We start from the raw sequence: 14,830 nt of genomic DNA, 5'->3' as shown, positions 1-14,830 counted from the left end.
TACTTACCTTGCAATACTGATGCTGCAGGACCTTCACGATGGCTTTACAGGTCTCCGGGATGATGAGTCCCAACGCTTGCGGGGAAATGATGGATCCAAACTTTAGGTCCGCCAGCGATCGTCCTGTAGCCAAGAAACGGAGGGTCACCACCAGCCGGTCCTCAGCAGGGATAGCCATCCGGTACTTGGTATCCTGCTTCTGGATGTGGGGGGTGACCAGACGCAGCAGCTCCTGGAAGGTCTCATCGTCCATGCGAAGGAAATTCCGATAATCCTGGGGATTATTCTCGCGAATCTCCATCAGCAGGGGCATATGAGACCGCGCCTGTCGGCCCAGGAGCCACTGCTTGGTCCAGCAAGATCGAGCCTTCCTGCGCTGGGCCCTCATCCTCCTCACCCTGAGCACAGCGTAGGAAAGCAGGAAATCTTGCTGGGCAGAATCCATAACGCAAATAGCAGTATGGGAAAAGCAAAAAGCAAACTTTGTAGTGCAAAGCAAAAACAAAGCAGCCAAAAATAGCAATGTGCAGCGTTCAGCAGGTATACACCAAGCCTCACTAGTCACAAAGCAGAAATGAGGTCCTGCAAAATGGCCCCTAGTCTTTGTACCCCCTCTGCTAGCCCAGCCCATATTCTTTGTTTTCTTTTTTTCTTCCCCCTTGCCCCACTATGCTAGCCCTGCCCCTTATTAACATTTTAAAAACGACTGTACCACTGTACTCGCGATTTACTAACGATCCGCACATCCGACGGTCGTACGACCATCGTTACCGATGTCGGATCGTTAGCTAATCGTGTGCACCAGGGAACATGATCGTTCCCTAGTCGTTTACCGGCAGCGGGAGAGCGCACCAGGAAAGTGCACGCCAAATCGGTAGCCGATCGTTAGACGATCCTGGTCGTTCTGGTGTGTATGGGGCCTTAGTCTACGTGGAGTATGATGGATAGCTGGAGCTACTTTATTGAACACTATATAATGTTTGCAAATTGTCAATATGTAACTAATCCTACAGTAATTGTCTATTTAGGCCCATATATGTTGTGGTTTGTGGGAAACTAAGTCTAAATCATCCTATTCATAAAAATGACAGTGGTGTGGGTTGCTTTGTAGGCTTGATGTCATTGTGAAGAAAATGATAAAATCATGTTTGTGTAAGCACACTGTTAATGTGTAAGTCATTGAGAGTATGATATTCTAATGTTTATCTTGATGTTTAGAACAGGTGCCAATAGTTCATTTTATCTTTTATGATTGATTGTCTAAGGGTTGTTGTCTTTCATCACATAAAAGAAAGTTATAATGACACAGACCTGTTCATTTGCTAAGATCAAGGTAAATTAGGTAATAGTAAATCTACATGTAAATAATGCAATTACTTCACCAAACACAAACCGTTGATTATTTGTTAACAGTTTTGCTTTTGATTACTTTGTTACAGTTTATAATTATATTCTTGTTGTTGTTATTTATTTATGCTTCTATTTATGATATCATTCAGCGTTGAAAGAACAAAAATGTACTTGAACAATTTATTTCTATTCATTGGTTAACAAGAAGGGCTCTAAACTAGAAGAATAATTAATTTTAGTTCAGAGCAAATACTTTGTGTAATATCTTGTGTTCATTTGCACAAAAGATGAATGAGCTGTCAAACTGATACAAGAGAAACTGTGTTGACTTAATAATTCATTTTAAACCTAAAGCCAGGAAAATTTAAGCAAGTGTTATGAGTACTAGGGATCCGCTTTAATTGACACCTTTAACTGCCAGATTCACCATTTCTTATGTCCTTGTATATACTATGGTAGTTTAACTACTGTATTATACACCTTTCACATTGCAAATGCGGGCCACACTCGGAATTTGGAATTGGGTCTGTCCCGGATGCGACCTGGCATTTGCGGTGTTAACTGCTCACAGTGACACAGCTTATTGCCGGGTCGTTGATGTCATCCAGGGGGTTGGGCAGAGTGGAGGCGTGTCAGGCAGGAAAGGAGGCAGCACTGAGGTGACACTGCTGCTTCCTTCATAGAAGTGAGGGTGACCCGGGTTGCTCGACTCAGGTTACCCATACATGCTGCCCAGCAATAACACTTCTGTGTCGGATTGCCGAGTTGCCTGACCCGGGATATTCAAAATGGCCCTTTGACACTGCACGCCGACCCGGGTTTTTTGTGCAGTGTGAAAGGGGTATTATTGTATAGTGCTTTTGGACTATGAATCTGATGTTTTTAACTTTTAGCCAGACCTTATTAATTTTCACTTTCTTTTTTGTTAATGAGATTTTAAATGTTTTTCAGGACCGTGGCAAACATTTGGAGAAGGTTCATACTGTCATTGGAGATAAGTGCTGTGATTTGGATTCCATCATCTCCACATTAACATATGCTTATTATTTAGGCAAGGTAAATGCTGCTTTTCTAACATGAGTCTTAACTTATGTTTATGTTTGCAACAAGGAGAAAATATAACAATACTGAAGACATAATTATTTTAAAATACTTTTTCATAGTCTTTCTAATGCACAAAAAGCCATCCGTTGATTTTGGACAGCGGTCTTGAAGAAATGAGAGTTGGTGTATATAAATATCTTATGTTGGCCCTCTCCTCCCATAAAGCCTCAGTACAGGGGCCAGTACAAATACCACACTCTGTGCTATTTTCTTTGCTTTGCCCATAGTCTGTATTTTTTTTAATAAAATATGGAGCCCCAAGATGCTCCTGTGCACTTCTTATAATAGAACACTACTGATTTTGAGTATAAAATACATGAAAAGTCCAAAAGATGTTGTCCACCATAAAATCTAACTACAATCAATGCATTAGCTTCTGTGACAATTCTAGCACAATTCAAGCGATGATGACATGGGATTTGTTAGTTGGACATTCCAAATCCATTACAATAAATGTCCTTTTAATGATGGGAAATTTGTATTGTTTAGAGAACAAATGGACCTTATGTTACAACTGTGAAATAGACAAAAATTGCGTGATCCCTACATGTTGTGTTCTATTCACTGTTTAGGTAGGTCATTGTCTTATCATTATCTGGATTTACAAACAAATGGATAACATATCAAACATGTTCTGGATTCATGATCAGTTACTTGTATCAGTGAAGTACATGCATGTCCCCTGCTGATGACTTTAATAAGAGTGCTACTATACCCCTCAACATTGTTAAGTCTATGTATGAAACATTTCTGTCTGATGCAAGCATCACAACCATCAAAACGACAAACTGAAGAAGTCAATAGGTTCACTTCCATAACTCTTTATGGAGCTCAACAGAGACCACTAGAAAGCCATAATAATTTACAACTACAAGAGTGGTCTTCAAGAGCATGAGAATTTGGACTAATTGCAAGCTGCTTTTGAGGAGGATGAAGGTGTTCCTAACCATTGAGTTGTAATGGTCTTCATAATTTCAGTATAGGAGCTATAGTTGAGATGGACCCCAGGGTGCCCATAATTCTCCACAAAAAGTTTGGGCTCAGCAGAGTTACAGTAAGTGCTACATTAGCTTACAAGAGCAGAAGGAGGCTCGGGTGACTTGTGCTGCAAAATGCTGACCAGGTTAAACGGCCTGAGAGATCATTAGTGGCTATGAACCCTGGATATACAGTTTTGACCTTGATATAAAACATGGCTTAGTGGACCCGATTTGGAGGTGCGCCACCAAAGAAGTTCTGAAGTGAGTATAGTGTGGCCAACCACATGGTTGCAGCAACTGCAGAAAGCCATTTCCAAGCACCATCCAAGAAATCATACTTGTGGATCCTCATCGTGTTTTGGTTTTGTCAAATCCACCCTCATGTGTTTCTGTTTGGATTTGTTTTTTTGTTTGGTTTTGGACTCCTTTTAAAATTGCTTAATATCAATAAAATTAATAACATTTTATAAACTAAAATCAGGCAATTTAGAAATATCCAAACTGACAACATACCCAAGCTGGGACTTCCACTCAGAACCTGGAAGTTTGGGTGTGTTTGTATTTCAAGAAAATTGATCCGCTTTAGTTAAAACACAAATTTAACTTAAGGAACAACTTACATATGAGTCTTATAATGCAATGCATTATATGATTATACCACCAGAATGCATCAACTTACACATACAGGGATAGGCTAAGTCTGTTGCTGTAATGTGTTTGGAATAAAGAGACTGCATCACTCCTCAAACTGGACTCCTGTGCATGCACAGATTACTGGCCACACATATGGCAGCCATTATTGGGGAGTGTTCCAGTGAAACCTTTTCATGGTATATTTTGGGATGTGTTGCCCATGGGCAACAGCAGCCAAACACCATCTTCAGATTGTGTTAGCTGTGGGGCCCACACTCCAGAATACTTTCCATTCTAGAGCATTTGATATCCATAGAAACCTGTGGGAAATTTGTCTGCTGTCGGAAATGGAGGACCCAATGCAGATATGGAGATATCTGCTGCATTCCCTCTGTAGGGTGACAATTAATATTTGTGGCTATCCCCTGAAGACAGCTGTATTTGAGGGAATTTATTTATGTATTTATTATAAATAGTACTCCTACAAATACCCCTAAGTAGCATGCATGTTTTGCTTTAAATACATGACATTTAACAAGTGACTTGTAGTGGGAGTTCTATTGAAGATGGGATGTTGCCCATAGCTACTAATCAGATTCTATCATCTTCTAGAACAGTGGTTCACAACCTTTTTTCTCTCCCGTACCCCTTGATTAGGCTTTTCATTTATAAGTACCCCTCCTCTCAATTTGAAATTTCCACAGTACGTACTTATGAGTGGAAGTGAGCAGTATGCGTGTCCTAATATATGGTCAGGAATCAGACTAGTATATGGTCAGGAATCAGGTCCGTCTTTGTCTGGCCACTGGCTGTGTATTGTCTCTAGAGTTCCCGCTAAAACTGTAGGGTTAATGCCTCTTCCACCCATGTCAATACGGGGCAGATGTTCACAGGTAGCTCTCAGTGAATTGCTGGTTGGGCAAAAGCACGAGGTGACGCTGATGACGCTGCAGATGGAACTGGAAATTACACAACGTGGCTTGTTTCCATGTCAACGGTAGACTTCTTTTGCCATTGGGAGACTTTTTCTTCTTCCGCCATTACCAATTTTATTTCCAAGTTCCCCCAACTGGTCTGCAGAGCACCCCCAGGTTGGGAACCACTGTTCTAGAAGGTGCTAAATTAGTAAGAAGTAGAATCTGATTGGTTGCTATGGGCAACATCTCATTTTCAATTGAACTCCCATCTTAGTAAATTTACCCCCTATAACATTAGGAATACAGTATGTTACAATTCTGGCTGTTGGACATTCTCAACTCAAACCATACCCAACAAACCTAACATTAGTAATAGAGATGTGTAGGCTCTGATTTACTCTGATTTCAAGGCAGGATCTTATTGGCTATCAACTGTCAACAACTGTCATGTGATTTGGGATAGCCAATAAGTTCCTGCTTTGAAATCAGAGTAAATCAGAGCCTGTACATCTCTTATTAGTAACAATACGGTTGCTAGCCTGAATATAGTATAGTAGCAAAGTACAGATCATACCCTCACTCACTTTAAACTTTTACAATATATTCATTTAAGAATAAACATGAAAAAGTATATTAACTGACATACTGAAAGGTTGAACTGTTATTAAACATTTTCTCTATGTTTTCATGTATCATGAATGTTGAACTTTGATATGAATGGTTGTTTTAGTTTGTATGCCTGTTTTATATGTGAACACTGACATTTAAATCAATCTCTTTAGATTACGCCGCCAAATGTCCTTTGTCTGCCTGTTCTAAATGTTACAAGGGTTGAATTTGACTTCTACAATGAAACACGGTTTATATTGGAGGAGCTGGAAATCCATGAATCATCTCTCATCTTCAGAGATGAAATTGATCTTCAGAGACTGAATGATGAAGACAGGTTATCAGTGACACTTGTTAACTTCAGTGCCCTCACAAGGTATAACAAATGTCCCCAGGAAAAAGTCTATACAGATATCGCAATGGTACTGGCACATGCTGAATGTAAAAAATGGATGCTTAGGAATATTAAGTACTGTTTTACTGATTATGCTCCTTGTTGGTCTAACTGGCTTGATAATAGGGATCGCGGGTGTATGTGATCTTCTCAGCCAAGGAATATTGTCAAACATGAAGTGAAAAGTAAAAAAAAACATAAAGCACCATTTATGAATATAATTATTTTGATTAAATTATTAGAAAATGTACTTTATATACTATATAAGATATATCAAAGCTTTGAGAGTGATAAAAGTAGAAAGAGATAAAGTAACAGCTAATCAGCTCCTAATTGTAATTTTTCACACACAGGGCTAGATGTATGAAGCAGTGATAAGGAAGACGTGAACCAGTGGAGAAGATGACCATGACAACCAATCAGCACTGAAGTAATATCTATAATTTGCATGCTTATATACACAGTAGAAGCTGATTGGTTTTCATGGACAACTTCTCCACTGACACACTTCTCCCTTATCACTGCTTCATACATCTGCCCCACAGCTTGTAACATAACGTGAGATGATTGGTTGGTACTTCTATACAGGGTTGGATTGGCCCATAGGGACACAAGGGGAACCCCCTGTGGGCCCCAGTGTGTGCCCAACCCCCTCCTTCTCTAGGGATCAGGCTCCAGAGAATTCTAAATATGTTACATTATACCGCACAGGTCTATGTTGTATTTTCTGCAGTGCATTGCAGTTATTAATCTGATACATTATGATGAATGCACTAGCAGTATTTACAATATTATATATATTTATTAAGGGGCCCAGATCACAAACTCTCTAATAGTTATCCAAGCATATATGGTTAAATAGATATATTTACTTGGTTAAATAGAAATGTTCACTATACCATTACAACATATAATTATTAGTTTTTTCACTTTATATCTATTTATCAACACTAACCACAGCATAAATTGAGTTTTACGTCATGTATTGCTTAGCATCACTACAGTAATCTAAAACACTATTTTTATTCATCACTATACTTTATATGGAACACTTGTATCTTCCAATAATAACAAGCACAAATCACTTAAACTCACTCTTAATAGAAAAGTATAAGAAAAAACAGTTCTCATGTAAAAACATATAGACATTTTACAGATAGTTTAACCCACAGCAAGAACTCACCCCAATAAAATGACAGTTGGCATATCTGCAGTCTCCAAGTGCCCAATATCTTGTGGACACAGTGAAGAGAGGGACAGCAAGAAAATAGGATACAGTCTATATATAAATCAAAAATAGACAAGATACGCTATGTCGCAATAATACAATGGATACTTTAGAATAAATGAATTAAGACCAGCAGATCATACAACTGTCAGACATTTCCTAAGGGAAACCCCAAAAGGGCAATGCCCAGAAATCAGTAGCCATACCATTCCTCCCAATGATGATGAAATTAGGATCGTGAAATTATCATAGGTGGCACTATTGCGGAACACCCCTGTTCATTGATTTACACTATATCGTATCAAGGAGAATCCATTTAAATCCGTCCAGCAGATACTAATCCCCATAGTACCCACAATAGGACGATAATAAAGAGAGAACTGTATCCAACATATATTTACCCTACCCACGGACTAACTAACAGGATAACATTACCCACATGATCTATCTGCACAACAAGATGTTAGTGCAGAATAGTATGAATAAATTACTCACCACGTGAACTATACAGAAGTAATCATCTTAACATCGAAGTAGTTATGGAAACGATTAAAACAAATAGAATTCTATATCTAGTAACGCTGGCAACAGTAAAACAAAAATCAAGGATTATGGGTAATGTAGTCAATCCTAGTGTGGACGTACCCACTGGAACTGTCGCAATTACTCACCTGCACTATAAGATGTTAGTGAATTATTAACTACTCACTACGTAAGATACATAGCTCCAATGATCTAACATTGAAGCAGCTATGGATGTGATTGCACTAAATAGAATCCCAAAAGTTGGTAACGCTGGCAATAGAACAACAGTCACTAAGGACTGTGGGTAATGTAGTCAAACCAAGTATGGATCAGCCAATCAGAACAGCATCAGTATACATGCAAATAACGGAGCGGTACGTCACTCCCTCGCAATGTACAGGGGATTGGCAACAATAAGTTCTATTGGTCCTAGTAGGTTGGGGAGGAGATTCGTAGGACAAGCAACCAATCAGGTTGCCGAAAAGGAGCGTCACAATAACAAAGGATTGTGGGTATTGTAGTTAAGATCAGTATAGACGTATCAACCAAAATTGAACTAGATACGAAGCGGCACGTCATTCCGCCGCAACGTAAAGGGGATTGGCAATAGTCCAAACCCTATTGGACAAAGTAGGACGGGGAGGGGAGTCACAGAGCAAACAACCAATCAGGTTGCCGCTGAGATGTAAGCAATAACAGCTGCTTACTATTACCGGCGAATTAGCCGGGCATTTAAACACTGTTTGGGTACACAAACCAACACACTGGTGAACAAGCCTGCACGTCAAGGCGAAACGCGCGTTCAGCAACAAGGTGGACTGACGGCCACTGAGGAGACCCCCGTGCATGCAGCACAGATGAGCACACACTGGGAAAGATAAGTAAATTGGGTGGCTGGGACCAAGTGTCCAGACCATTGTGTCTGTGGTATCCCATGTTATATGTATAGGGGATTACAGCCAACCACCCTTCTCTCTTTTATACCCCTTGCAATTAGAGTGATGTGCTTAAACACTCATATTTTTGTGCAATAGTAAACCTCAGAATCTAGACTGATGTGATAGTACCAGTGAGGATTGTAACGAACAATCTATAGGAGTAAGAGCAGACATTGAAACTTATGTGTGCCTAATTGTTACTGACTGCTAATTTTGGCTGTAATAAATCCAGGTGTGACTTGCACAAAAGTAATAATGAAGCAAATGTCAGTTACTATGTGGTAAGGTGATAAATGTGTAGAAGTGGAACACACCCTTTCTGGTTACCTATGCAATTGTAACAATATATAAAATCTAACTGCACAGTGTGTGCTATATTGGGCAGAAGGGGTGTGAAACCTATCTGGCAAATTCTGTCACCACTACTCCGCTATCCTCACTAAGGGACTCTCATTGCGGCCAGCTAATGAGTGACCCCCTGCACTGGAGTTCCAACAGGGGTAATCCATTAGTCTGACCCCAACAGCAGATCCCTGTCTCTTTCTTCCATTTGCCCCCATTATAGTGGCCCCCCAACCTGTACACCGTTTGGCCCGTTCACTGCCTATTGGCACACGGGCAGACAAGGAACAGTTGGGACCCTAGGGGTGCAAACTAATCTCACTACCTATTTCTGTGTATTAAGATCATACATTACACATATAATTTTGGTAAATCATAGCACATGAGTAAATAATAGTGGGGTCCTCCGTCAGTGGCTGACACCACCGAACAAAATAACATCATCGCCAATTTTTAACCTATACAAAAAAACTTTAAAAAAAAAAAAATATCTTTTTTCACATGAATTTAGGTAAAAATACCATATATATATTTTTTGATTTCACTGAGCATTAAAAAACCAAAAAAATTCAGCAAAGTGATCAATTGCCCATGCGGCTTCTTGGAGCACCAAATATGGAAAAACTGATCATTCTAAGCTGAAACATTTATTATTTTAGGTGTACTTAGCGGCAATAGATGGTTGTGAGGAAACGGACCTGCCAGGGGTGATAAGGCGATTCTAAGCTGATGCACCCAAATACGGTCCAGCTCCTCAAATTAACTTAATCCCATTATACATTCCACTTATAAAATACCTGTTAAAACCTCCCTTTTCTTCCTCCCCCCTCCCCTCTTCCCCTCTCTCAATTGTCTAAATATAGTGTCTCCCCATATACTTACCTGTCCAGGACACCATAATAACTTCTGCTGCTCGAAATTGGATTGCCCCCCACGTAATTAACTTAGAATAAGTAAACAGTAATTTAATTAATTCTTTGAAGTAGTGCCCCCAAAAAAGAGTTATCTTTTTTCTCCCTACAAAATTTATGGTTATCCATAACTCTGGGGAGCACCACCAGCGTATAAATGGTAAGAGATATCTATATCTTTATTTTGACAACAAGCTGGTATAGTATGCTACAAAAATAATAGTCAGTGCAAGCCAAAACCCCCCTTTTTTCCAACGACATATTTATTAAGGGGCCCAGATCACAAGCTCTCTAATAGTTATCCAAGCATATATGGTGGCTGGCTATACCCCTAAGTATGTGCCCTTGTCAATGCATGTCCCTGGTGGGCCCTTCATGCCCAGTCTGACTCTGAGGGGACATCATACTTGCCTACCTGACCCTCTCCATGCGGGAGAAAATGCTGTGCTCCTGGACTTCCCTGGTAATGTATGATTGCCATCACCTGTGGTGACACCTTTACCTAGCTCCCCACAGGTGATGGCAATCATACATTACCAGGGAAGTCCAGGAACAGAGCATTTTCTCCCGCATGGAGAGGGTCAGGTAGGCAAGTATGGGGACATATACATAATACTTATACATAATACTAATACATAATATGATGTATTTTGCATATATCAGAATTGTGATGTGGGATTTGATTTTAAATGTAAGATTGGGGAGATGCCCCTTGTGTTCCAGCTATTATATTTTTACATACTTGTAACCTCCATCTACAAAATCCCCCATATGCCCCAGGATACATATTATGCCATCTGTGTCTGATTTAGGGGCGTAGTCAATCTGTGCTGATATTTTCCACAGTTGGAAATATCGGTACTTTTCGACAGTTCTTGGCCGGATTTAAATTCAACCTAATAAATGTCTGAAAAATCAACACTGTCGTAAAACACATGGATCGGCGTAAAACTCACCAATCCGCATGTTTTTTCCGCGGATGCAGATTCAACTTTAAATAAAGTCAAATGTGTATCATAGGAAAAGCTGTCTGAAAATGGTCGCATTGAATACCCCCCTCCCCCTTAGTGGATGATGTGAAACATGTGTCTGAAGGCTTTTCTCCTTTTACTCATAGTGAGGATGAAAGTTTGGCAGCATCAGTAGATAAAGTAATTAACCCGGAGAAAAGATTACATGGTGATCAAGAGCTTTGCGACTCGTCTTCTGCATTAGTTGCAAAAGAGATTCTAGAGGAGTCACCGGAGCTGCTTACTCGTCAGCTCGCTCATCTTCTCAGAGGTGAGTGATTACTCATGATATATCATACTGAAAAGTTTAATGAGGTGTTTCTATGCCTGCTCATGCTGAAAGAGCATCATCTATTCTTTGGTTAACAATCCCTTAAGAGACCACGGGAGACTTCATAAAAGATGCAGGGAGTAAAGAGTTTGTTAGAGTAGCATCATATTGAATATTAAAAAATGAACATATAAAAATAGGCATGGGCTGCCTTTACTGTATTACTAGATGGGAATATTAAGTGTCTGCACATCAGTTGGATGGCTGGAACAGCTCTGATGGTTGTTTTAACTTTGTGTCCTGGGGCTGTGTGGTGTTGGTGATAATGACATCAATGCCCTACAGTGGACAATGAATATGGATCAGTGTCCCGTGATTGCATACTTAAGGGTTTCCTGGTCAAAAAAAAATGTTTATATAATTCAATTTTGATGGTGAAATATGTAACTTTCATTATCCTTCCATTATCTGAAAGTGCTATAATCAAAATTCCATTATGTGCCGTCTTTTCACTCAGAATGCCCAAATGTAGACACTGCAACAACAGTGGGGATCAAAACAGTCATAAATGTGAATATTGTCTTTTTCTAATGTTGTGCCATTGTCACATGCAAAATCAAACTAGACGAATGTGTATACATCACATCATATCTGTAAAAGGAAACTCTTTTATAAGATTATATATTTATGCGTTATGGTAAGTAAATATCATTTTTATAATTAGACTACAGTACAGATGTGCTCTCATCATACATCAGCGTTGCCGACTCTCCCGGAATGTCCGTGAGACTCCCGGAATCCTGGGACATCTCACGGACTCCCGGAAGAGGGCCCCTTTCTCCCGCAGCTGCTGCTTTCCGTCCCCTATATGTATAGTGCGCAACTGCGCATGCGCGATGAAGCCGCGCCGTACGCATCGCGGCAATAGTACCTTCATCAGCCTGGAGACCTCCCCGATCCCCGTGTACGGCAACACAGTACAGTGTGCACGTGAAGCCGTCCACTGCCTAACAGCAACAGGTGACAGCGGCTTCCCCTCCCGTCCTCCAGGCAGCTAGTATTAACTAGTGAAGTCTTTTCCTGCAGCAGCAGCACACAGTGACACTTGTGACAGCCGGCTCCGGCACACGGGTCACGGAGGCTGCTGCTTTCCACACACAGCACTAAGGTAATTGGATACTCTAGGCTTCTGTGTGAGTTCCCTGTGCAGCATTATAGCCCCTTTATCACTTGCCTTAACGTAAACAGTGCCCAAGCAGCAGCAGCAGAGTTGCAGCAATAATATTATCATCTCCCTCCTTGAGTCTGTCCTCCTCCTCCTCCGGGCACATCCAAAACCATATAACCCTTTGAGGACTACAGTGCAGGCAATCCATAGAGATATTTTTCTGATATTAATTTCTCATATTAATACCTAGATAAAACCCATATCTGGCTGCTTATCAAAGTACTGTAGGCCCGCCCCTGGTGACGCAAGGCCCGCCCCTGGTAACGCAAGGCCCGCCCCCTTGGCTTTTCATTTTCTCCCTGAAATTAATTTTCAAAAGTAGGCAACCCTGTCATACATATTGATATGCAGCTCTAACTTCACAGAAATTCTTTGTAAACATGTACAAAGTTGCATTTGAAGCAAAACGGAACTAAGATCAAGCCGCAGCTGCTACACTGTAGCACTTTGTATACACATTCAGACTCAGTTGCACACACATGTACAAAGGTTTGCACATCAAATTGATCAGCCCAATTTATTTTTGTCACTCCCAGTTGCTTTGTTATTGTTAATCTGAGGTCCATTTTCAATGAGAAAGAAACTTGGCGCATCTGAGTCACCTAGGATCTGGTGCACCAAGAGGGGATATTTGCTGCGACTTGAGCAACAGTACAAGGACTCCTCTGTATGGTTGTATACATTAGGGCTGATGCTAAATAAGCACAAATTACAAAATAAAATATTGACATCAATAGAATATTTCTGCACATTTGCAAAGCTGTACACATCTTGAAGGGTGTCCTGATCTTCATGGTCAGCATATGTACCTATTTTTAAGAAGTAGTCACCATCATTGTGGGCCAGATGTACCAAGCTTCAAAAGTGATAGTGGAGTGGAAAGTAATGAACTACCAGCCAATCAGCTACTAACTGTTATGTTACAAGCTGTGTTTGGAAAATGACAGTTAAGCACTGGCTCGCTGTTACTTTATAACTCTCCGCTTTATCTTTTTGAAGCTTAGTACATCCGGCCCTGTGTATTTGCTTACAGTAGGCTGAAAAGGCAGTCCTCCACATATGTGTATGAAGAAGACACATTTGCATAAACAATCTATCACTGAACTTAAGCCCCGTGCACACTAGACGACCTGTTGCACCGTTGTTCGTTAACGATGCTCAGGAGTGCACAATGTCAATGATAATGAGCATATACAATAGACTTTTTTTTAAAAGAAGGAGGCTCCTGAGCATTATCTTTTAAGAAATTGAGTAGAGTGTATGGGGCTTTAGCCTATGTGTAACTGCCCCCTCAATCCCATGTTCCACCATAAGGGTTGCTGCATCAGTAATGCATCCCTCTGTGCAAGTGCATATTACTATATGATTGCCTCCTGGATATAACTTCACATGCCATCTGGGGGTGATTCTAGTTGACTCAGTAAGCTGCAAAGCCGTTTCCGATGGTCGCCGGATACAGTGGGGACTGTCTTATATTAGACAGGGTGGGCGGCTGACATCATGTGACATCAGCCGCCTGCATCCGGCAAGGGATCCCGACTGTCAAAACTCCGACAGATGGGTGCCCAACGGCCACCCGATATTCTCCCTCGTGGGGTGAATAGCGACCCCCATAGAGGAGAATAGAATAGGTGGTGAGCGTAGCGAGCCACCGTGCCTGCAAGGGGCTTTGTTGTGCTCACCATGCTGTCTGGGTTCGGCCAGTCGGGATCCTGACGTCTGGCTAATGACTGTCGGGATCCTGACTGTCAGTATCCTATACCACACCCTTTAGCACACCTCGTCCCGCACGCATATCATGGGGGGATGCCACTCGCTCCCTGCCCGCACCACTCCATGCGAACGGCCCCGGCCGATTGTAAATTGCATTCGCAGTTCGCAGTCGGGGTTTGTGCCTGCGCACAAATGCGCAGGTGCAAACCCGACTATCGAGGCTGAATTTGGTTCCTCTGTGGGAACCAGAATCATCCCCTTTATCACTTTCTCAAGCTTAGTACATCTGGCCCTATGGGCCTTATTCTAGTTCACTCTTTCTGAGAAAATCCTTCTTAGATGGACAAAACCATGTGCACTGCAGGGGGTAGATGTAAAATGTGCAAAAAGAATTTGATTTGGGTGAGTTATTTTGTTTCTGTGCAGGGTAAATACTGGCTGCTTTATTTTTACACTGCAATATAGATCTCACTTTGAAGTAAAACCCCACCCAAATCTAATTCTCTCTGCGCAAGTAACATCTGCCCCACCTGCAGTGCACATGGTTTTGTCCATCTAAGAAGGATTTTGTCAGAAAGAGTGAACTAGAATAAGGCCCTATGTGTGGTAAACAATAGCGGCTGCAATGCTAGCTACATAGTACAGGGTAAAACCGGTTAGCACATATAAACATACAT

At 41.1% G+C, this 14,830-nt stretch overlaps 1 protein-coding gene across 8 annotated transcripts in view; it reads left to right on the top strand.

Moving 5' to 3' along the window:
- PRUNE2 (prune homolog 2 with BCH domain) overlaps nucleotides 1-14,830 on the top strand; it is a 307,490-nt gene that overhangs the window by 39,649 nt on the left and 253,011 nt on the right. For all 8 annotated transcript variants that reach the window (XR_014474498.1, XR_014474497.1, XM_083186134.1 and 5 more), the window contains exons 2-4: nucleotides 2,302-2,406; nucleotides 5,767-5,969; nucleotides 11,049-11,212. Coding sequence is in view for 6 of the 8 variants with exons in the window: in XM_083186134.1 (XP_083042260.1) it covers nucleotides 2,302-2,406; nucleotides 5,767-5,969; nucleotides 11,049-11,212 (472 nt within the window). In the remaining 2 variants the exon portion in view is untranslated. The remainder of the gene's footprint in view (nucleotides 1-2,301; nucleotides 2,407-5,766; nucleotides 5,970-11,048; nucleotides 11,213-14,830) is intronic.

This window comes from Crinia signifera, chromosome 1 (assembly GCF_055691185.1).
Source record: "Crinia signifera chromosome 1, ASM5569118v1, whole genome shotgun sequence".
Taxonomy (NCBI): Eukaryota; Metazoa; Chordata; class Amphibia; order Anura; family Myobatrachidae; genus Crinia; species Crinia signifera.
This window is presented reverse-complemented; position numbering and strand designations above follow the sequence as displayed.